General features: G+C 43.2%; 1 protein-coding gene across 4 annotated transcripts in view; it reads left to right on the top strand.

Moving 5' to 3' along the window:
- The first annotated feature begins 6,919 nt into the window (after positions 1 to 6,919).
- The window catches only part of nrg3b (neuregulin 3b), a 198,840-nt gene continuing 183,692 nt past the window's right edge, over positions 6,920 to 22,067 (top strand). For 2 of the 4 annotated variants that reach the window (XM_025057337.1, XM_017034376.2), the window contains exon 1: positions 6,920 to 9,607. In XM_025057337.1, the coding sequence (XP_024913105.1) occupies positions 8,782 to 9,607 (826 nt within the window). In that variant the 5' untranslated portion in view covers positions 6,920 to 8,781. The remainder of the gene's footprint in view (positions 9,608 to 22,067) is intronic. The other 2 variants (XM_017034375.2, XM_025057336.1) reach the window with 2 other exon arrangements.

Below are 22,067 nucleotides of genomic sequence, written 5' to 3'. Positions count from 1 at the left end.
TTGGAGCTAAAATATGAGGAATTGGTCATCAAAACTACAGCAAAGTCAAATTATGATCTTGATTAATCACGATTAATATAATAATAATAATAAAATGTATCATCAGAACCAGAGCAATGTCAAAGTCCGATCTTGATTAATCAAATTTTATCATCAGAACCAGTGCAATGTCAAAGTCCGATCTTGATTAATCATGATTATTCTTAATTAATATACAGCTATCCTGTTATTAATCAGATTAAAAACTTTCATATTATTGCATCCCTAGTTATTTGTAACTGAAATATAAGGAACTGTTCATCAGAGTAACAGCAATGACAACTATTTGCGTGGCAGTACTAATACCCACTTAAGTCATCTCTGTCTATGTATTTAATACAACCATAACTCTGGACACTTGTCAGATTACTAAGAAACAACTGTGCCCAGCTGGGGTAAGAACATGACCCCATTAGCCCATAAAAGCTGATGAGTAATGACTAAACATGCCCTCTAGTGGCAGCGTTGGAGGTCCACATCTTTGTGGTCGGCGGCCTCCGCTGAGAACAGCTGATCCCATTTGTAAGCCTATGTCTTGGCTGCTTCAACAGTACAAAGTAGCCATGGCTCATTTCTGCTCCTATTTAAAAACGAATGATTGACTTTCTTCATCTTTAATTCTGTCAGCCTGCTGCATCACAGCGACTTGTTCATTCTATACATTTTTTAAAGATCTGTGTTACTACATAATGTTCTGGCACTGGCCTAAAGCGTTGCATTAAACTTATGGGTCTTCTTCTTCTTTTGCTTTGTAAGCAGCTGTAATTCTGTCTAAGAAAGTGCGTTTGTTTATACCAGGATTGCTTAACAGATTGTTTGGTTTTGCAACGTGTGAGGATATAAAAAAAAAAAAAAAACCTCAACAAAACAATACAACCCATAGGTAGGCATTGTGAAAGATTCTTTTTGTAAATAAATCACCACATAATTGTATTATTAAAATAAACATATAAAGGCCTTTTTAATGAGGGGGGAGGGGCATATGAGTCCTCTCTTTGTCCATTCCTGTTTCATAACAATGTTACCCCATAAAAATGTGTAAAACTTGTTATCGTTATCTAACACACAATCGTGTGCTGCTGTCTCGGCTGTTGGAAACAATCAGCACCATGGACAGCGACTTTAACCCGTCAGTAACATTGGAAGCTGCTGTAGGACATAAACTTCTGGTTTTCGGCACAACATTTATCTAAAGCAGACTACTACGCTTTAAAAAAACATGAATTACAAAAAAAAATATTGTTTTTATTATATTTATATTTGTACAATAGCGTTTTTGAAAATGAATTGTATTGCCATTAGAACCAGCAAACACATGGATTACAAAAAAATATATTGTTTTTTTATATTTATATTTGTGCAATAGCGTTTTGAAAATTGTATTGCCATTAGAACCAGCAAACCTGCCACGTCTTTTTGTAAAGGTCGCAAGAACACATTAAAAGTCCACATATATTTTGACGATTTGGAGATTTGCTCCTCGTATTGCTGCTTCACTGTAGTTGAGATGAAACCATTGTACAGTTGGACATTCACTAAGGCAGCTTTTGTTCCTCCTCAACATTTTGCCTAAACAGATTGGTCCCTCTTTATCGCTGCCACTCCATTGTTCTACTGTGCAAGATATACTATTGTACGTTACTCTGTTGTGAAGTACGACAAAGATATGTGGAATATACATGACATTTGTCATAAGCAGCCCTTGGCAAAAACTCTTACAGGAAGAAGATGGAGTCGTGTTGCACTTTGTGGAGGACTCGTTTCCTTGAGTTTGTCTTATTTGTCGGTCCCTGTTTTAGTTCTGGTACTAGGTTTAGATGAAGACCAAGACCACAAATATCAGCATTTGTCCTGATAAAAAAAAAAAAAAAATCTCCTAGCACACTCTGACAACAGGAGTGATGAGTCCTTTGTAGGACAAGGTCACACAGCCACAGGAGTCGCCTTCATCCACCTTGGTAAATAGCATCTCTCCGGTTCTGCTCAGAAGCAGTGGCCGACAGTAGGAGACAAAATTGATATTTGATTTTGTGCAGGCGCACTGATCAATACACCGATGCACGGTGCTATGTGGATTATGCCTGTAAAATAACATTAGAAAGGGAAATGTCTGTCTGTAAGTTGTTTGTTTTAAATTTTGGCTGTATTGAGGGCACAGACGAAAACCTCGGTAATTCTCTTGAGCCTGAAGCTGGGAACGAGAGCTGTGAGAACAATTATGATAATGTTCACAGAGAAGACATAAAGAATTATTAATGTGCAGACGACTACAATGTCAGCATGTTGTGAAATCTATAAAAAAAAGTCATATCATTTTTTGATTGATGCTACTTTTTTTCCGCTTTTCATGAGTTATTTTTAGCTAACTGTTAAAGACTCTACCAGCTATAACTCAATACAATGTAAGCATCTCTCTTTGCTGAGGTCTTTTTTTTTAAAGTAACTTTTGTTACGGATTCCCCCTGGGAGGTTTAGGTGGAGCGGATCCAAATGCAGCAAAACACAGAGGGAAGAGGGTTAGTGCAGTTTATTTACAGTGTCCAAGGGAGTGGATACAAAATGTGAATCGTTGAGTCGCGATTCATACGACTAACAACGAACAAGAGCTGGCCACGAGTTACCAAGTCGGCGTGTACAACACTGGCTCTGGCTTCACGGTGTCTGATCACATAAATACTCGGCACGGTGATCGACTGCAGGTGCACGGCCTCTGTCCTCTGCTCCGATCACTCGAAACCTGGTGACGATCCATTCACCACCAACTGAACACCAACCCTAATTCAAATATCCATGATTAATCGGATTGAAAACTTGACTCGTTTTATGTGTTTGGTCTTTGTACAGCGACACCAAAGGACACATGAAGTATCCCTTTAAAGCAGGGGCCTCAAACTCAATTTACCTGGGGGCCGCTGGAGGCAGAGTCTGGGTGAGGGTGGGCCGCGTAAGGGATTCCACAATAAAGTTAAAAACAAAAGTCCTCAAATGTTAACAGTTAACAGTTTTAATGATTTCTTCTGAACATGAAGTGTTTTGAACATGAATGGAACATTGAGTGAAAATCATGAACGGTTCTTCTGAACATGGCTCCTCTTGCCTACTCCTTGCTGCCAGATACTTGACAGCGCTTCTTTTCACAAATCTGAACCACATTTGGCTTGAGAGAGGAAGCAGTTGAGACCCTCAGTATGGCTTGAAGATGATCATCAGTAAGTCTAAGACCTGTACTTGGACTTATTGAAGTTCAGCTCAGGGAAGTTGGGGGGCAATTCTCTCAAAAATTGCCCATGCTTGTCTGCTTTTCCACTCATCTCCCTGAACTTGGCTTTGAGGTGTACTTGGACTTATTGAAGTTCAGCTGAGGGAAGTTGGGGGGCAATTCTCTCAAAAATTGTTCTGTAGCTTCAAAATATCATCTCTGCGTCTCCCACTTTTCTTGAAATTGTCTGTGCTCGTCACCAACCTTTCTCTTCACTGCAGGCTTTGATGAAGACATGACTGGGGTATGACAAAATCTCATTGATTCCGCTTAGTAGCGCTGTTGTTTCACCTTTCAAACAAGTTACACGCCGTGCTGTTGTTGCAAGCGTGAAGTGCACGAAGCTGCTGTAGCTTAGCCGAGCTTGCTGATTGGCTCTTCGGAGGTCCACTTTCTCCGCGGGCCACACTAATATTATACCTTCATATTAAGGTGCGGGGCCACAAAATATTGTACTGCGGGCCGCACTTGGCCCCCGGGCCGCGAGTCTGAGACCCCTGCTTTAACGCATCAAATTTGGACTGCACTCTGCCTTCTACAGAGTTTCTTTAGATAAATGCAACTGCAGCTGCCAGAGAGCCCATACCACCATAAATATCATCAGACCAGGAGACAGCCAGGGGAATGGAGCAGATAAAATGATACCTCCCCCTGGTGACAATCTTCCAGTAGCTGTATAAGTGAGATAGCAACGTGATGAACTTTAACTGACACCAGTGGACATTCATCAAGGGCAGTAACTTTAATGGCCCCCTCCAGACTGTAGACCTGAAATCCCTACTTTCAATTCAGGAAGATGGGACACTTAAACGCAACGCGACTACAGTCACAGACCGCAGCTGTACATCGGTGGTCAAGGTATTTTACAGCCTACGGTAAAGAGGACATCGTATTAGAGCACACACACAGTTTAGGCTTGTTGAAAGTTGTTTATCTGTCTGTTCCCTCGTGAGCTCAACGCCGTTCATGTTTAAGAGTGTGAAGCATGACAAAAAATTAAAAAAAAAAAAAAGAGGACAGAAAACTCCAGAGAGGAACTGCCTGTCGACAGCTTGTCAAGTTCAGAAGCGCCTTCGGAGCAGGCCTTTGCTTTTTTTCTTCTTCTCAGATCTGTGAACGGTGCCTACAGACTCATCGTGCACATTAGCACAGACAACAAAGATGTGATGTATACACAACATGTAAACAGCAGAGGCACGGAGCTATCACCAGGGTGCATTTGTGTCAGTTACTGTCTATAATTTATGAAAATCACTGGAGGAGCCAACCTCAAGGTAATGTAAACAATTATTGTGAAAACAATAAACTCAAAAACTCCATCATCAGACCAATCACTGGGGCAATGTGAAGAGCTTGAAATGGAGCTTTCTTCCTCTTTTTTTGCTGTGAGTCATTAGGCAGTAATGAATGATGTGACTGTGGGTTCGTTGATCTTAAACTGTGCCGTGCACATGGTTACATAATTCACACCAAATACATTTTCCTGCCTCTACTCTTCCGACCTGTTTTGCTCTCATTCCTCGGGCTCGCTTCCCTTCTTCCTCACTCCTTCCCACTTTCTTTTACCGCCCTGCATAGGAGGCACATACACCGCGCAGACACATAATGGCGTTCCGTGAATGTGGAGACTACTTCACTTTCATGGGTAAAAGAGACACACTCTAAGGAAGCAGATGGCAGCTTTGAAATGTGCCGTAACCCTATCAATACATGTGGAGGCAGCGCCCGCATACATAGAGAATACGGCTGGGTTATTTTAACCCCCGTGTCATCGTCTGCATGCAGTACACATTCTAATTCACTGGTGTTCTGGATGTATTTTTTTCTTCTCAAACCAAAAAAAAAGAAAAAAAAAAAGATGTGTGTAGGTGAGTCCAACATGCTCACAAACATGTGTCGCACACTTCGTTGAATTACATTTTTTTACAACTTTAATATGTATTTTTCACAACATATTAGTCATAACAAACTACATTACTGCCTACTTCTGGTCAGTGGTCATGTGACAGTTCAGTGATGTCACCAGGGCAGTACACGAGCCTTCTTGTTGTAAGCCAGTGGTCCCTAACCTTTTTTGTACCGGTCGACCGGTGTCAGCCGTTACTGTGTACTGGGAATACCACGCCATCTGGAAGGATTAGAAATGTTCAAAACAAAACATGTTCTGTTAGTATCAGGGTCTGAATGAAACACTGTCAGATGATCTTTAAATGAAAAAAGTAGAGGGATATGACTGGATTCTTTTTGAATGAAGTAAATTAGTCAAACTGAAGGACATTTTGTCCCACTGCAGCCTACTACCAAATGACGGCACCGGTCCACAGACCGGGGGTTGGGCACCCCTGTTCTAAGTTACCCTAAAAGATGTGGAAGTGACACATGAGTTTTTTTCATTTCATTTATTAGTATTAATACTCAATTTAATGAATACTCGAGTGAGTATCGTAAACCGTCATCCAAAATGAAACTCATGGAATCGATCCTCCCATCACGTCACTACATGTGTTAGTACATTTGACAAAAAGTCCAAAATAAGCCCTTATTTTTTATTTGGGTCTTTTGTACATTTAGTGTTTAAACCAAATAAAAAAACACAAGCGGATGAGAAAACATCTCTGGGGAATGAACAAGTGAACTACCCTGATAGGCTTTTTACTTCTGAGTACCAGCATTCGAATCCACGAAATAACCTTCAGCTAATACGTACTGTGTATTGACCTCATCGGTTTTAACAGCGCACTTGCAGCAACTTGTCCTGCAATACTTCAACGTTAAGGACACGTCAATAACTGCGTTATAATAATGTGGCGATGCTATGCTACTTGTAAGGTCACATGAGCGTCAGTATCTCGTTCACTCCGATGGTGATTTCAGATAGAGTAAAAATAGACAACAGACTTTGGTTTTCACTTGAAGTCCAACAGCCACTCGTTGATGCTGCTTTTTCTTTTTGCTTTTTGGTAAACACAAACTAAATTTCACATCTGGCAAATGAAAAGAGGTGATTGTAACCTGAGTGCTTTTGACTTTGATTATCAGTGAGTTGCACTGGCCATAAAACGGACTTGGCTGAGCTCCTAAAGCTCTACACTGTCCCCAGTGAACTGTGAAGCAGTGGACTCGGCCGCTGCGTGCAGGCAGAGGCATCGGCTGGAAGATTAGTGCCATAACTCACTCATAAATGACAAGCTTTGTGTTTGTTTGTTTGTTTTTTGCATTGAAGGACTGCCAGTGCGAGCAATGACTACTCTTGTTTTGTTTTTTTTTAATCTCCCTTCTCTCCATTGGTGCTTATATGGAGTGTGTGATGTGTGGTTGTGCTTACTTTTGGGAATATACACTTATTACATACACCGCATGTTTAAAAGAACCTTCTATGATGTTGAGAATGGAGTTTAGAGTTGGGTTAGAATTAGGAAAATAACTTTTATGGAACATATGTTTATTTCTATGTACATTTAAGTCATTGTGTACGTCAAACATGAACCTGTGCTACATTTCCTTTCTCTCGCTTGTGTGTTGTTGTTTTTGGGAACTTGTTGCCCTTCATTGTGGCTCCCAGGTGTAAGTTAGCCTCTTCTGACGTTTTTATGTAGTGGTAGTTCCATGGTACAGCGGTCAGAACACCTGCCTTGCAAGCAGAGTCCTGGTTTAAAAAAAAAAGTTAAGCCAACCAAAAACGTCACGTCCTGGGGAGTAGGTAAATAAACGGACGCACTCCACACGTGACGACGACTTAGTTTGACACTTTGTTTTAAAGTTTAAATGAAGACGAAACGTCTGGTTGCTATGTTTATTCAAGTTAAAAGGCTGGACATCATGATGTGGTTTTGTGTGTTGCTGCCGCCGCCCACTGCCTCCTGTTTGCTGCTGCAGAGCTCTCAACTCCCACCAACACTTTTCTTCACTCCCCGTCTCTATACCTTTCAATTTTCACCTACTACATTTCCTCTCCATTTTAATCTTCTTTACAGGCTGATGAGGGATTGAACGCACCCCTGCAGTTTTGGGGGGAGCCTGGAGGTGAGACGTGCGGCTGTCACTATAGTCGTCACTTTGGAATATCGAGGGGGGAGGACGGCGGTGAATCGGAGGGGAGCTCCGGATAGGACGGTAGGAGCCGTGAAAACCACATCACTCACCGTGGATTGAGCTCCCTCCCTCCGCTCTCTCTCTCTCTTTCTCTCACCCTCCCTAGTCTGCAGCCTCCAAGAACAGCCGCCGCATCATTTTTTTTCGTGAGCATCTGCCCCCTCCCTGTACCACCACCTCCTCCTCCCTCCATCCGCTCTCTCCTCTCCATCTCCCTTTCTGCTGCTGCTTGCAACACTGTGGGAATGCAGCGAAGGTAAACGAAAAAAAGCGCACCCTCTTTTTCTCTTTCTTTCTTTCTCCCCTTTTCCCACCCACTAAATGTCGGATCTATCATCACCCAGACAGTGACGGACTGCAGACAGCCGGACGCACACGCACTCGGCTGTCACTCCAGGAGACAGGAGTCGGGCGGTCGTTCCAGGATCAAGTGGATTTAGCCCGACACTCCGGACATCAGCACCGCCCAGTCTGTGGCTGATCAGCGTCAGGTCTCTCTCGGCTCCTCTGCTTATCCACATTCTGCCCTTGCTTCAGTTTCATTTGCTTTCCTCCACCCCCCCTCCAGCCCCCCTTCCGTCACTCCTCGTCTGGATTATTAGGAACAGCTGGGAGAAAAGGGCTGGTCGGGCAGGGAGAAGTACGGCTCTGTCGGGCGTCAAACTTGAGATACCTGCAGGAAGCGAGAGAAGTCGAGGCGTTGGGGAGGTGGAGGAGCAGCCGGCGGTGTTTTAATTCTGAGGATTCTTTATGCGGCCGATAATCAACCGTCAGAGAGGTTGTTGGTGCTATGCTACAGCCTGGGTTGTTGATGCACATGGATTTACAGCTCCAACGTGAAGCTCGGCACGCAGCGGATCAATATTCCACCCCACTCTTTTACGCGTCTGCCTTTTTCAACATGCGACTGAGACATGCTGGGATTAACCATCATTAATCTGAACTAGCGAGGCATCCACCACACCTCCGGCTCTCACCTGTCCATAACCTGTGTGCAAAAGTGTGTATAGTTTAGTGCGTAGTGTAGTGTTAGTCCGTGTGTGTGTGTGTGTGTTTGTGTGCGTGCTTGCGTTTGCTTGTCCGCCAGGGGGAGTGTGGCTCATTTTGCTTGTGTCTGCATTTGTGTGCTGTGGCAGGTTTTAACTAACGGTGTCCATACGTCACTGAGAGCGACTGCGTCTGCTCTTTTCTGCATATAAACGTGTCAGGTGTTAAGTCTTTGCATGTAGTTAAATTTCTGTATTAAGGACTTGGGCTTTGAATGTGTCCTCTAGCTTAAGATGCCAAGCTACCATTTCACAGCACATCAGCTGCCTAGTTCACCGCCTTGTGTTTTTTGGTCACCTGTTTGACCTAGCCCTGAACTCACTAAAGAGACGGAAACTTCAATCATGATGAGTGAGCGTACGAGCACCCTGGCATCCATGACACTGGAGGAGCCGGGTGCTGAACAGGCATCACCCCGAGCCCCGGGCCCTCTTCGATGCGGCCCCTGTGCGTTGTGGCCTCGCCAGCAGACCTGGCTTTGTGCAGTCCCTCTGGTCATGGGCTTTGTGGGTTTGGGGCTCAGTCTAATGTTGTTGAAATGGATTGTGGTGGGGTCTGTCCAAGACTATGTTCCCACTGACCTAGTGGACCCCAAAGTCAGCATTGGACAGGATCCTATATTCCTCTCTAAACCCAGTGCCATGCCCAAAGGCCCTGACATTTCCACAGCCACCACTATTTCAGCAGCTTCAACCACAACAATGGTGTCTACTACCACGCTGCTAGCCGCTGATGGTACTGCTTCAGCTCCAAGAACTCGAGTTGGGCCACCGGCGAACCACTCGGCCAATGGCAGCAATGCCATTGGAGATGGCAACAGGGCCCCGCACCTTCATAATCGTGTCGGCACCCACATCAGCGGCACCGTGGTCACCACTGCTACTACACGTCCCACTCGACTCACACCTCCACCCAGTGGCAAGGAGGCCACACCTCGCAGCACTGTCAGAAAAGGGAGCGCTTCAGATAATGGACACAGTGGAGCTGCTAACTCGAAGCCAGGACAAACTACCGCCGCATCTGCTTCAACTACCACAACTGTGAAGACCAGTACCAAGATGCAGCCGACCACCTCCCAGCCGGCGCCCCCAGTCAAACCCACATCTCGCTGGGGCCATGGACGACCTGGCAAGGGCCCTGCAACCCGACCGCACCACCGCTTCCGCAATCGTAAGTACTGGGGTTGGGCGAGGGAAATAGTTTGAAAAGTGCAAAATATTAATAATATGTGACCACAGCAGGTGTCCCCCTTTATATAACTCTGTTTTTAGTTTAAATTATGCTTCAATTTACCACACAACTCAGGATATAAATCATTTGACTTTATATCTACATGGACAGGATACCCTGGCAGCTTAACTTAATCGTATTCATTAGCACTGTCAGATATCAGGGGGTATTCTCAGTTTCTTCACCCCTCTCCTCATTATCTTTTACTTATGAAGTAATCCGATATAAATCTTACCTCGGGAGGTGAGTTCTCTTTTTTTTTTCTTTTTTCTTTTACACTCTCGTTGAACCTTCATTAAAGACATCGCTCCAGCAAGTAGAATTTTTCTTTGTCCATGTGATGTTGGACATTGAAGCTTTGTGACCCCTCTACTGTGACAAAAGACAACATATATAGATGTGGAAAAACAAATAAATGGAGTCATTGAAGTGGTCTAGTGGGGAAAGTGTTCTTTCCTGTCGTGAGGAATAAGATAAAGCAAGGCCACAAAGTCTTTCAAGATGGGACTGTACTGACAGTGGAGTGCCGCAGGTACTGCCTTCACACTGCAGGGAGATACTGAGAGGGGATCTGGGCGAAGGAAAAGGCTCAGAGGGGAAAATAGATACGGGGATGAGAATAAGGTTGTAGAGGACAAGTGTAAAAGGACGCGGCGGGGAAGAGAGGCGTAGAGAGGAAAATGCATTGAAAAATAAAGCTAAAGAGGAGGGAATGAAATGGAAGCCAGTGCGGGATGTGTAACAAAGCAGTGGAATAAGGAGTGGGAGCTCTGAGTAAAGAGAGATGGCAGATGGAGTAGGCTAAGTGAGGAAAAGGCTGGAGGGAGATAGAGGATATAAAGCAGGAGAGCTGTGAATTTTGCATATTTAGCGTTGTGGGAAGAAGGAAGACTTCCTGATTATTCATTCCACAGGGGACACGCTTTTAACATTGAAGAGATTTCTTCATACGTAGGCAGCCCTGGATGGAGGAAGTGTAATTATGATTTCTGACTGGAGATGACACCAGTGAAGTTTGTGATTTTCCTCGGTTCTTTCTACTTTTATGTAAGGTAGTTAAAAGTATTATTTCAAATTTTGAAGTTTATTTGATCCTGCCATGTCAGTACATTACCATGTTGTGTTACTACGTGCAGTCCAGTGACGAACAGGGGCTGTGACCCTCGTCGTAGCAATATTATCCAGTGAATGGATTTTCAATGGCAGCTCTCTTCCTGTGTTTGTTTTTTATATATATATATATATATATATACACAGTAAAGCACTCTAGAGGCCAATGGCACAACGTCAATATGGAAACCGATTCCTCCACAGTTGGACAGATCATATCATTTTTCCTGCTTCTCCCTTTACCTGCTTGAAAAGTCATCATTTGCAAGTGAATAACATTTTCTCTTAACCTGAGAAAAAATAAAATTACACCAAAGAGTAAGTTTGGCAAATTTTGACCTTTTTTTAAAAAAAAAAAAAATAAGTTTGGCAAATTTTGACCTTTTTAAAAAAAAACCAAAACACTTCCTACCTACGCTATAAAAGCCAGTACCTGAGTTCAGCTAAAGTCCCACCAGGAACAGTGGTGACACAGGAGTGGAGATGCCCATAGGCTGTCCCCAGACTTCTCCTGCAGCAAAAACCACTGCTCCAGAGTTAATTACGTCACTCACCAGAGAGCCCACAGAACAGCTGAAGGCTGCCAGAGAAGGCAGCCCCCATGTGAGAACACCAAAAAGCATCTGTTTATCCTGCACTAGCTTTAATAATGAAAACACACACACATAGCAATCCCTCCCTCCATTGGTTGTTTTGGTTGGCTTGATAACGAGGTGCCGGATTTCTGGTGGACTTGTGGGAGCAACATTTTAGATAGAGATTCATGCAACAGTATATGATTAAAGTGTTTGTGTTCTCTTGACTTTTGTTTGCTGTTCATACTGCACATTCAGGAACCTTTTTGGGGTACTTTGACACCACAAGCACTGCAGTAAACATTTCCCATGCTAATATTGTGCATTATTGCATCACGCTTACAGGATATGTAGCCACCCTGTATACATCTGCAGAGAAAAACACTCTGATTTACAGGTTTTAAACAACCTTTTTTTTTTTATTTCAACTGTTGTTGGACAACAGTGCCTTACAGTGAAATAACCTTACATTTAGAATTGTACATGGACAAAATGTGAGAAAACAATCTCAAGTGATGCTGAACGCTTTAATTTTTAAACACCTGCAGCTTTTGTATTCCTTGCAAACTCTATTACATCATTATGTATTGCCGTTTCCCCAGTTCTTGAATTATTTGCATTCACTGGAGTCCCTTCAACAGTAAACTCTAAAGCATATGGCTTTGTAAGTGTTCACTGTAGACTCCTACGCTGTTATTACTGCACGTTGCTGTTATTCTCCCCTTTGCCCAGTATTGACACTGTTGTTGTGGGTTACATTATTGAAGCGCTCTCTTTCTCGGGTATTACTTAAACTTTTACCACCGCTCTCTGCTGTAAATATTTATTCACGCGCAGCACTTGTAACATTCTTGTGAAATAATATATGCACAACTCTTAAACATCATCCCTGAGGGCAAGAGACTTTTATGAGAAGTGTTGTGGATTTATTTTTTTTTAAGTAGACAGCTGCATCATCGGCCAGGCTGTTTGAAACTCAACACATTAAAGCACAGTCTTTGGAGTTTCTAGTGTAATAGGACGCTGGAACAAAAAGAAACCACTTTGTCTGTGATGAAACGTCACGTAAAAGATGACTTCAGGTGCAGTCTTGGGTTTCAGACGGCCTCCGCTGCACAGAGGAGTCAGTGGCAGTGGTGATGTTCACCCCTCCTGCTGCTTGGTGGAGATCTAAATGAATCCCTGTATGCTTTGTCATCAAGGGATAATGGCTGAGTCGGCCTACCCATTTGTCATCTTTCCTTCTCATTTTCCTCCTTTTTATTTGGCTATTGTACTTTCTCGCGGCGTCATTGTTCTGCACGACTCCGTCTATTTTTCTATTCTTTCACACTCGCTGTCTTCCGTTATACCTCTGCTTCCTAGCTCACATTCATGAGCATATGGGCCGACCCGGGCACACTGGGGAGCACAAACACAAGCATCGAGCACGTGCACGGCCATATTTATGACTCTTCTCATCAGCTTCTTTTCCGAGGCTATCATGTGTTCATCGCTGCTTTTAAAATGCAAGCCCCATTGGCTCAGAAGTAGGGGAATGGCAGATGAAGGGAACAGAGCACAGTAAATGTCTGTCGGGGAAACCAAGGGACACTTGTGTTGGCTGAGGTTCCACCCACTCTCTCCTCGCTTGTGTGAAATCTTCCCCCTCGTTCAGGGTCCTTGTAATTCCCTGCACATCTCCTCTGCCCGAGTCCAGGATTGTAAATCGCCAGCCGCATTTAAATGTGTGTCAAGCCATTCAACGCTCCTGCAATCTACCGCTGATTCAACGGCTTCGTTCCCAACTGGAGAAACAACTGAGTCAGTCAAACAGCTTTATGGCTGGAACTCAGTCTGGTCGTGTCATCTAACAGAATACAGGGAAAGTGACACAGCTATCAAGGCTGCTGTAAATCAAGCGGCTGAAACAACAGCTATTAAATCAATGCACTCGTTCTCTACAGGCATTAAAAGATGAAGAAAGGGTCTGTGCTCGTTTTTCTATGGCTGGCGTTTATTAGTGGACTCGGTTTTGCGCTTGGGAAAAAATAAATCAGATGGAGTTGTGTGTGTAGCCGTGTACATGCAGCATATCCCACATTCCGGAGTTTTTCGTAGCCCGCTAAAATCGAGGCAACCAAAATCTAGAGAAAACAACTTTGATTAATATAATAGGTTTATTGGTGCCCTCAGATCAGGGGGGTCAAACTCGTTTTGGTTCAGGGTACATACAGCCTGATTAGATGCCGAGTGATCATACTCGCATATAATGAAATCAAATTTGATAAAACAGCATAAACGAAGGGCATTTTTGGACTTAAAATTCATCAAGTGGGTTGGATTAAAACCTCCTAGTGGGCTGGTTTTGGCCCATGGACCGTATGTTTGACACCCCTGCCTTGGATAGATCGTCTGTGCACGTACGTTGAAACGGTCTTTGGACAAAAAAAAGGACTAGCAGTACTGGTGATTATGCTTGATTAAATGTGGAATCATTTTGCAATCACAGTGCGTTTATGATTTCTAGCGTTACGCTATCTAACCATCATTCTCAAGGACGGCGTGGTGGGGCACCGTGTTTGCCGCAATTAGCAGTCCCAACACTAGTCTGCGTTTGAACCAAGCCTCGGCTAACGCGTCGGACCTCTAAATGTGACTTGCGTTTGCCACTTCTTCAGAGTGATATTGGCAGATGGATAAAAAATGATGGCGCGTTAGAGTGAAAGTAAACTCTCACCAAACACAGAGCATCTTATCAGTGTCAAGCTGAACACTGGGATGGAAATGAAACGGCGTTCTGAATAATATGCTGGCACCGTCGCTTCCAAAAGCAAATCACACCTTTTTGCCAGACAGGAAAACACAAGAGAGTGACATAGATGTTGTCCTTAATGTCCCTTAAGTTTCTTTTTCCTGACATGCAATCGCTGTCATTTTTTTGTTTATTTTCCCAGCTGTACATGAAGCCTTCCACAAAGTAGTACCGTGGGACCAGCGGAGCGTGTAAAGGAGATTAAAAACAAAGATATAAATCTGGTTTCTCTCTCTCTCTCTCTCCCTCTCTCCTCTTTTCTCTTGCTCTCTCTCTTGGCAGGTCAGACTCTGCCCCTTTGTCTTTTCTGAAATATCCTCTCCTCGTTGCTCATGGCTGCTGGCCCAGCTTTCATCATCATGGCCCGAATAAAGTCACACAGTTCTGAAGCCCAGACTGTTTATTTTCATGGATTTGCAAATGACTTGTAGATCTGCAGAAGTCACACAGAACTGCTGTTTTTCAATTGGATCCTTCTCCTTCTGTCATTTGCAGTGATCCTGGGAAATGGGCATCGTGTTGTTGGCAATGAACGTATTTAAGAAGTGGAAGAGTGGTTTGTGCTTTTGCCTTATAGAGGGAGCGTTTGTTGGTCGTTGGTTGGAACTTTGGATATGGTAATGAGTATGAGTGTGAATGGGTGTTCATCCTTCAAATGTGGCTGTGTTTTGCACCGCAAACTACACAGGGTCACCCAGTGTCTTCTGGGATTGGATCCAGACTTGTTTCCTTAAATTTGAATATGTTATGTTTTTGTGACTGCCTAAGTAGTGAGTTATGAAAAAAATCTTGACTGGACGTGACTCAAAGAACATTCTAGAACATGCGTTATTTCCATTCCGTGAGATATTCTACTGGTATGTACGGTAAATATTAATAATAATATCACTTTGGTTTAAATGTCCAGGTTGAAATGTTGACATTGTTGGAACAGCCATGATTTTTGTAGCTACAGCACAGCAGTAATGCCACTCACAGTTTCCCTGGTTTGTTCAGTTTCTCTACTACTGCTGTAGGAAACCGTACATACACGTCCTGGAGAAAGCGATGATTTCTTTCCCAATTAATTTTAATGTCGGCGTAGCTGAAATTCATCAGGCAGCGAGGGCTATGTGCATATATTTGGCGCATGCAGATGGGCGAACGCTCGCAGGATTCTGCAGTGCTGACCCTGTACATCTCGCAAGCGGAGGCACTTGACACTGACGGGCGCCAATTACAAAGCGGAGTACTTCAACGTATTCAGTCGGGGGAGGAGGGGGGGGGGAGCTGTGGACAAAAAAATTGGTAGAGTGACGGGCCAAGAAATACTGGGAGATTTTGTGGGAATTGATCCCATGCCCTTTCAGTTGAACTCTCCATAAGTGAGCCTTATGGGCAGGAGTGAGTGACAGGGTCAAGTATTGAAGATGGTGAGAAAGAGAGTGTACGTGTGTATAAAAAATATATATACAGTGTATATATATATACATATATATATATATATACATATATATTCACAAAAGAAATGTCTGTCAAACCAGAACAGCATGCTCTGTATACAGTCCCGCCTACAGGACAAGGTAAAAGACATGGACTTCTTCTCTTTCTATTATTATCTCCCATTTTTATGCAGATTGCCCTGAAGGTATTATCCATATTTGAATTTTTTCCTGTCACCATTGAAGCTGCGTGACGTACCTTATGCAGAACTGAACACCCAGGCGATGTGATTCAGCGGAGTTAATCATCGCACTGCATTCCTGACTGCTGCGTATGTGACCATGAGATATTTTGAAAGGCTGAAGTTTTTATGAAAGTTGTTTTGCGCCAGTCTTTTCTTCCCAGTAGCACATTATCCAAATTGTCAATTCAAGCAGCCGTCGTTGACGTTCCGCAGTTTTTTTCTACATCCTCCAAAGAGGAAATGACATCAGACATTGACATGTGGCGCACTTGAGTGGTGTGTGAATGGTTTGGACACATCAAGGTGAACCTGTGACAAAAATATGTCACGTCAGTCTCATTGTCCAGTCACACAAGGGATATTTGAGCCCTCACTCTTCCTCCCTGGGGGTGTTTCTCATGTCCTCCAGTTAAATTGGCTGACCCCAACCGCAACCATGGCCCTAACCCAAGCCCTTGCCTTAACCTTAAGGACGTACTGCAGGGTTTGTTGTCCACATTTTACAGGCCTCTGAATCCAGCGGAAATGAATGTCTCCTTTAACAGCTTCTTTGTAAAATGACAAAAAGTATGTTCTTCACATCCAATGCTTTGCACTGAGGTGCAGGGGCAGGAGAAAAAGTAACATTTCATTATTGTAATGAATATGTCCAAATGTTCATCTAAATCTCTGAAAGGGCAGCGAGGCAGGCAGGGGACTCGTAGGTTGGCCGGGAAAAAAAAAAGAAAAAAAAAAGCCAGCTATAAGTTGTGGCTGAGGCCATCTTAGGGCTTCTTAATGTCACTGTGTGATTTATGGAGACAAAATGTCCACCGGGAGGTGGCAGGGAGAAAGACACAGGGCGGGGCACGCTGGTTGAAATATTAATGCATGGGAAGAGAAACATGAAATGCGTGTTGCCGGAAGCGTAAATAATTGATGAAGCCTCCCTTTTTATGAAGTGCTTGAGATGTCCCATGCTCAGTGGTCTAATGGCAGAAACGTTGTATAGGATTTTATTTCACTGTACTACAAAGGTACACAACTGACCTTTTACGTCGTTAGGAGTCACTGGACGTAGAGTCTGAAAAACATTTGAATTACGGCTCTTTTTTTTTTTTTTTTTTTCTAATGTCTCCTTATCATTTTTCACAGGATGGTCCAATAGCCACTCTGATAGAGTTAATGCTTTCTAATATTCCCACAGAGAAATAAAGGTGTTTTTGCCTGAAGGAAAGAAATGATCCTTAATGAAAGTAAACAGTGAGATGACTATTGACTCCATTACTCCCTCACATTATACCATTTAAAATGAGAAGAAACGGAGAGCGCAGGATCATTTTAAATATGGGCTTTATTGACGCTGGTGATAAGTGTGCGCTGGGGGAGCACGCACTAATTTACTCATTTTAATTACAGGCCTGCCTTCTCGCCAATCTACCGCACTGCACTGTTTCCTCTGTATTGGCCTGGGTCTTGGAGCCCACCGAAGTCCACGCAGAAACTGCCCCTAATCGCATCATTCTATTAATTCCGTCATGTGCCGAGAACATGAACGGTGAGTCGGTGACAGCTCGAGGGGTACGGATGTGGCGGCGCACGTGGCTGTTGCAGAGCAGAGTGGATTACAATCCATCATATCTGATCTCAGAATGTTAGACCCCAATATTGAATTACCGGCTCTGCAGGGGTCTCTGACTCTGTTAACGATTTGCAAACGAATTCCACTGAAGCCAGCGGCTGGCCGGTGGTGGTGGTGGTGTTGGCGGTGGCTCTGCTAAAGGGATGTGCTTCAGAGACAGGTTCGGTGAAGACACTGATAAATTCAATCCAGGCTGCAAGTGGCGACACAGCCCCGGTGTCATGTATGATTTAGACAAATGTTGCCTATACAGTCCCATTTTGCAAGTAATGCAGCTTCAAATCACTGCACAGAGACTTGACAAACTACAAATCACCACAGTATGAGTACATGGTTTCATAGTGTGCATGCCTGCCTAACACATCTGCCTTACACTCAGAGGGTCTTGGGTTCGAGCCCCAGAGGAGTCACGTATCCCTAATGGCGCGTCCTGTGTGGCAGACTTACACTAGGACGACACTAGACTTTTTTTTTCAAACGTGGATGTGTAAGAACATAGTAGAAGAAGATAAAGAATCAAAACTTTGCTCTTTATAGACGTATCGTAACATTGTAGTTTTGTGTTATCAATGGGGAAAGTTGCAAAACAAGGTGAATACATTTTGTCTCAAGACCAATTTTTGCGAAAAGCTGCCTTTAAAGTATCATACTCCAGATATGGAAAGCCAGACGTACTGTTTGACTTTTTCATTTACTGCAAAATGAAAGGTGAAAAAGGCAGTATATCTGAGCAAACTTTGTGCAACAGCAGCCGCGTGCAGCCTAACATGGCCGTGCTAAAAAACGAAACCTTATGATGCCTGTAAATATCTGGGCCTTTTCAGATGTACTTTACTGTATGCCTTTATTCCTCGGCCGGCTCTGATCCTAAATGAAAATCAGCATTTCTCTGTGAAACCCACACAGCCAATCTAAGGCTTTGATTCCATATCTCAAATATTGCAGAGACAGAGACTCGAGTCACGACAGCTGAGGTGTGCTCAGCATGTGAACACGATTTCTCACTAACCCCTCTTTGCACATGGCATCTGTGTAGATGATGAGCCGACAGGAAAAGTGTGGCTTGTGGAGGTTGAGGCGGTTGATTTGATTCACTGTAATGTGCGGCCCACTGCCACCTCCAGTGACGGGAAATGTGCCATGGTGGCCCTCCGGAGATGCAGAAGCTTGCGGTGGTGTGTGGAGGTGGATTTGGTGATGGAGGTCACCTTTGTCTTGTTGCTACTATCATTCATGTCTTCTATACTTAGTTCATCCTTTTTATTCTCATACTCTTGTCCTCTGCTTTGAGGAGACCTATGGTCTTTTTCCTCTGTTCTCCTTAGACTCTATATGGAGTTCCATACTTCTCAGATTGGTGACCAAATGAAATGTAGCCAATCAAATGTCTGTTTTTCTTTCATTATATAGTTTTAAAGAAATATCAAAATGATTAAAATAGTCAGGTAACACTATTATAATCATTATCTGACATTTACCAAAAACCTTGGTGGGGTATGAGGTGGGACTTGTTACTAGAGGATTGCTGATTTGAAACCCACTCCTGCTGTTTCCTTAGTGGAAGGGACTGAGGATTAAGACGATTCTTCTTCCTCACTTGCCTTGGCACTCATTTTGTGCCACAACAGTGGTTTCCATGGATTCTCAGAATAGATGTTATACATTACATACATGTTATGTATTGTGTCATAACATGTTATACTTGAGCAGAGTGGATTACAATCCATCATATCTGATCTCAGAATGTTAGACCCCAATATTGAATTACCGGCTCTGCAGGGGTCTCTGACTCTGTTAACGATTTGCAAACGAATTCCACTGAAGCCAGCGGCTGGCCGGTGGTGGTGGTGGTGTTGGCGGTGGCTCTGCTAAAGGGATGTGCTTCAGAGACAGGTTCGGTGAAGACACTGATAAATTCAATCCAGGCTGCAAGTGGCGACACAGCCCCGGTGTCATGTATGATTTAGACAAATGTTGCCTATACAGTCCCATTTTGCAAGTAATGCAGCTTCAAATCACTGCACAGAGACTTGACAAACTACAAATCACCACAGTATGAGTACATGGTTTCATAGTGTGCATGCCTGCCTAACACATCTGCCTTACACTCAGAGGGTCTTGGGTTCGAGCCCCAGAGGAGTCACGTATCCCTAATGGCGCGTCCTGTGTGGCAGACTTACACTAGGACGACACTAGACTTTTTTTTTCAAACGTGGATGTGTAAGAACATAGTAGAAGAAGATAAAGAATCAAAACTTTGCTCTTTATAGACGTATCGTAACATTGTAGTTTTGTGTTATCAATGGGGAAAAGTTGCAAAACAAGGTGAATACATTTTGTCTCAAGACCAATTTTTGCGAAAAGCTGCCTTTAAAGTATCATACTCCAGATATGGAAAGCTACTCACAGACGTACTGTTTGACTTTTTCATTTACTGCAAAATGAAAGGTGAAAAAGGCAGTATATCTGAGCAAACTTTGTGCAACAGCAGCCGCGTGCAGCCTAACATGGCCGTGCAAAAAAACGAAACCTTATGATGTACTTTACTGTATGCCTTTATTCCTAAAAAACGAAACCTTATGATGCCTGTAAATATCTGGGCCTTTTCAGATGTACTTTACTGTATGCCTTTATTCCTCGGCCGGCTCTGATCCTAAATGAAAATCAGCATTTCTCTGTGAAACCCACACAGCCAATCTAAGGCTTTGATTCCATATCTCAAATATTGCAGAGACAGAGACTCGAGTCACGACAGCTGAGGTGTGCTCAGCATGTGAACACGATTTCTCACTAACCCCTCTTTGCACATGGCATCTGTGTAGATGATGAGCCGACAGGAAAAGTGTGGCTTGTGGAGGTTGAGGCGGTTGATTTGATTCACTGTAATGTGCGGCCCACTGCCACCTCCAGTGACGGGAAATGTGCCATGGTGGCCCTCCGGAGATGCAGAAGCTTGCGGTGGTGTGTGGAGGTGGATTTGGTGATGGAGGTCACCTTTGTCTTGTTGCTACTATCATTCATGTCTTCTATACTTAGTTCATCCTTTTTATTCTCATACTCTTGTCCTCTGCTTTGAGGAGACCTATGGTCTTTTTCCTCTGTTCTCCTTAGACTCTATATGGAGTTCCATACTTCTCAGATTGGTGACCAAATGAAATGTAGCCAATCAAATGTCTGTTTTTCTTTCATTATATAGTTTTAAAGAAATATCAAAATGATTAAAATAGTCAGGTAACACTATTATAATCATTATCTGACATTTACCAAAAACCTTGGTGGGGTATGAGGTGGGACTTGTTACTAGAGGATTGCTGATTTGAAACCCACTCCTGCTGTTTCCTTAGTGGAAGGGACTGAGGATTAAGACGATTCTTCTTCCTCACTTGCCTTGGCACTCATTTTGTGCCACAACAGTGGTTTCCATGGATTCTCAGAATAGATGTTATACATTACATACATGTTATGTATTGTGTCATAACATGTTATACTTTATATCTGCTACTTATAGTTCAGAAAATATGGTGTATATAAGTCAAACTTTTCATGTTCATCCCTGTTCATGGCTGGGTTTGTGATTTGACTCTATTTATATTTTAAAAACATTTTCACACTCACAGCCATATATATATATATATATATATATATATATATACATACACTTGGACGACTAAAAGACTTCTTTCAAACGTGTGTGTGTATATATATATATATATATTTATTAATGAATATATTATATGAATATCCCTGGCAGCACGTGTTGGCAGTGTCTTCAACATTATGTTCCACGACTCTTCATCAGAGCCAAAGCAGCTCCGGTCTGTGATTCCAATCAAAGCAAGTTTTGAAGAAGACTGGCTCCACATATTATTACAAGTGAACTTTAAAGTGCTTTTGATTGTACATGAATCTTTAAGTGGCCGAGGTTCAGCCTACAGGGCGGACTGTGCGTTGTTTTATGTATGGCCACTATCAGTTGGATCTCCTCTGTTGGTTTGTCAGATCTTGAAGCACATGAGCGGAAAAAAAACTAGAAGATGCAAAAAAAAAAAACCCCAAACTTTGGAATAATATCCCCAAGGATAATTCATGGACATGAATGTTAATATTTCATTAGGAAATGATGAAATAACACAGGATCTCTTTAATTAGACATACAATGAAACTGTGAGGGGAAAAAAGTGAAGGAATTGAAGACACTTTTTTTTTTTTCCCATCAAGGCCCAGCTTTAACCATCTTTGGTTGCGTATGATTACAGCATTGCTACACGATCGAAACGGAGCTCGACTCCACTCGTGGCATTTTCCACGGGACATGCACAGCCTGTTTTATGTTGTAATCCATGCATGGTGAACCTTATCCATGGGGATAATGTCGACTCATCTGGAAAGATAACAAGACAAAAGCCCTCGCCCAGCGCTTACTCCTCAGTGTGTTTCATACTTCTCTAATCTGCCATCATACATGTGTCTGTGCTGTGGATTCGGTGGACAAGCCGGGCGTTTAATACATATAAGGCACGTGTACACACATCATGCCGTGTTGTTGCTTTCATCAAACAGGCGCCACACTCTCCATTTTACCATATTAATAAGCTCACTGTTCTTGGCCAGATGAAAGCAGGAAACCGACAGCA

The sequence above is a fragment of the Cynoglossus semilaevis genome, chromosome 8, assembly GCF_000523025.1.
Source record: "Cynoglossus semilaevis isolate Cse_v1.0 chromosome 8, Cse_v1.0, whole genome shotgun sequence".
NCBI classification, from domain to species: Eukaryota; Metazoa; Chordata; class Actinopteri; order Pleuronectiformes; family Cynoglossidae; genus Cynoglossus; species Cynoglossus semilaevis.
Note: the sequence above shows the minus strand (reverse complement) of the source record. Positions and strands in the feature narration are given on the sequence as shown.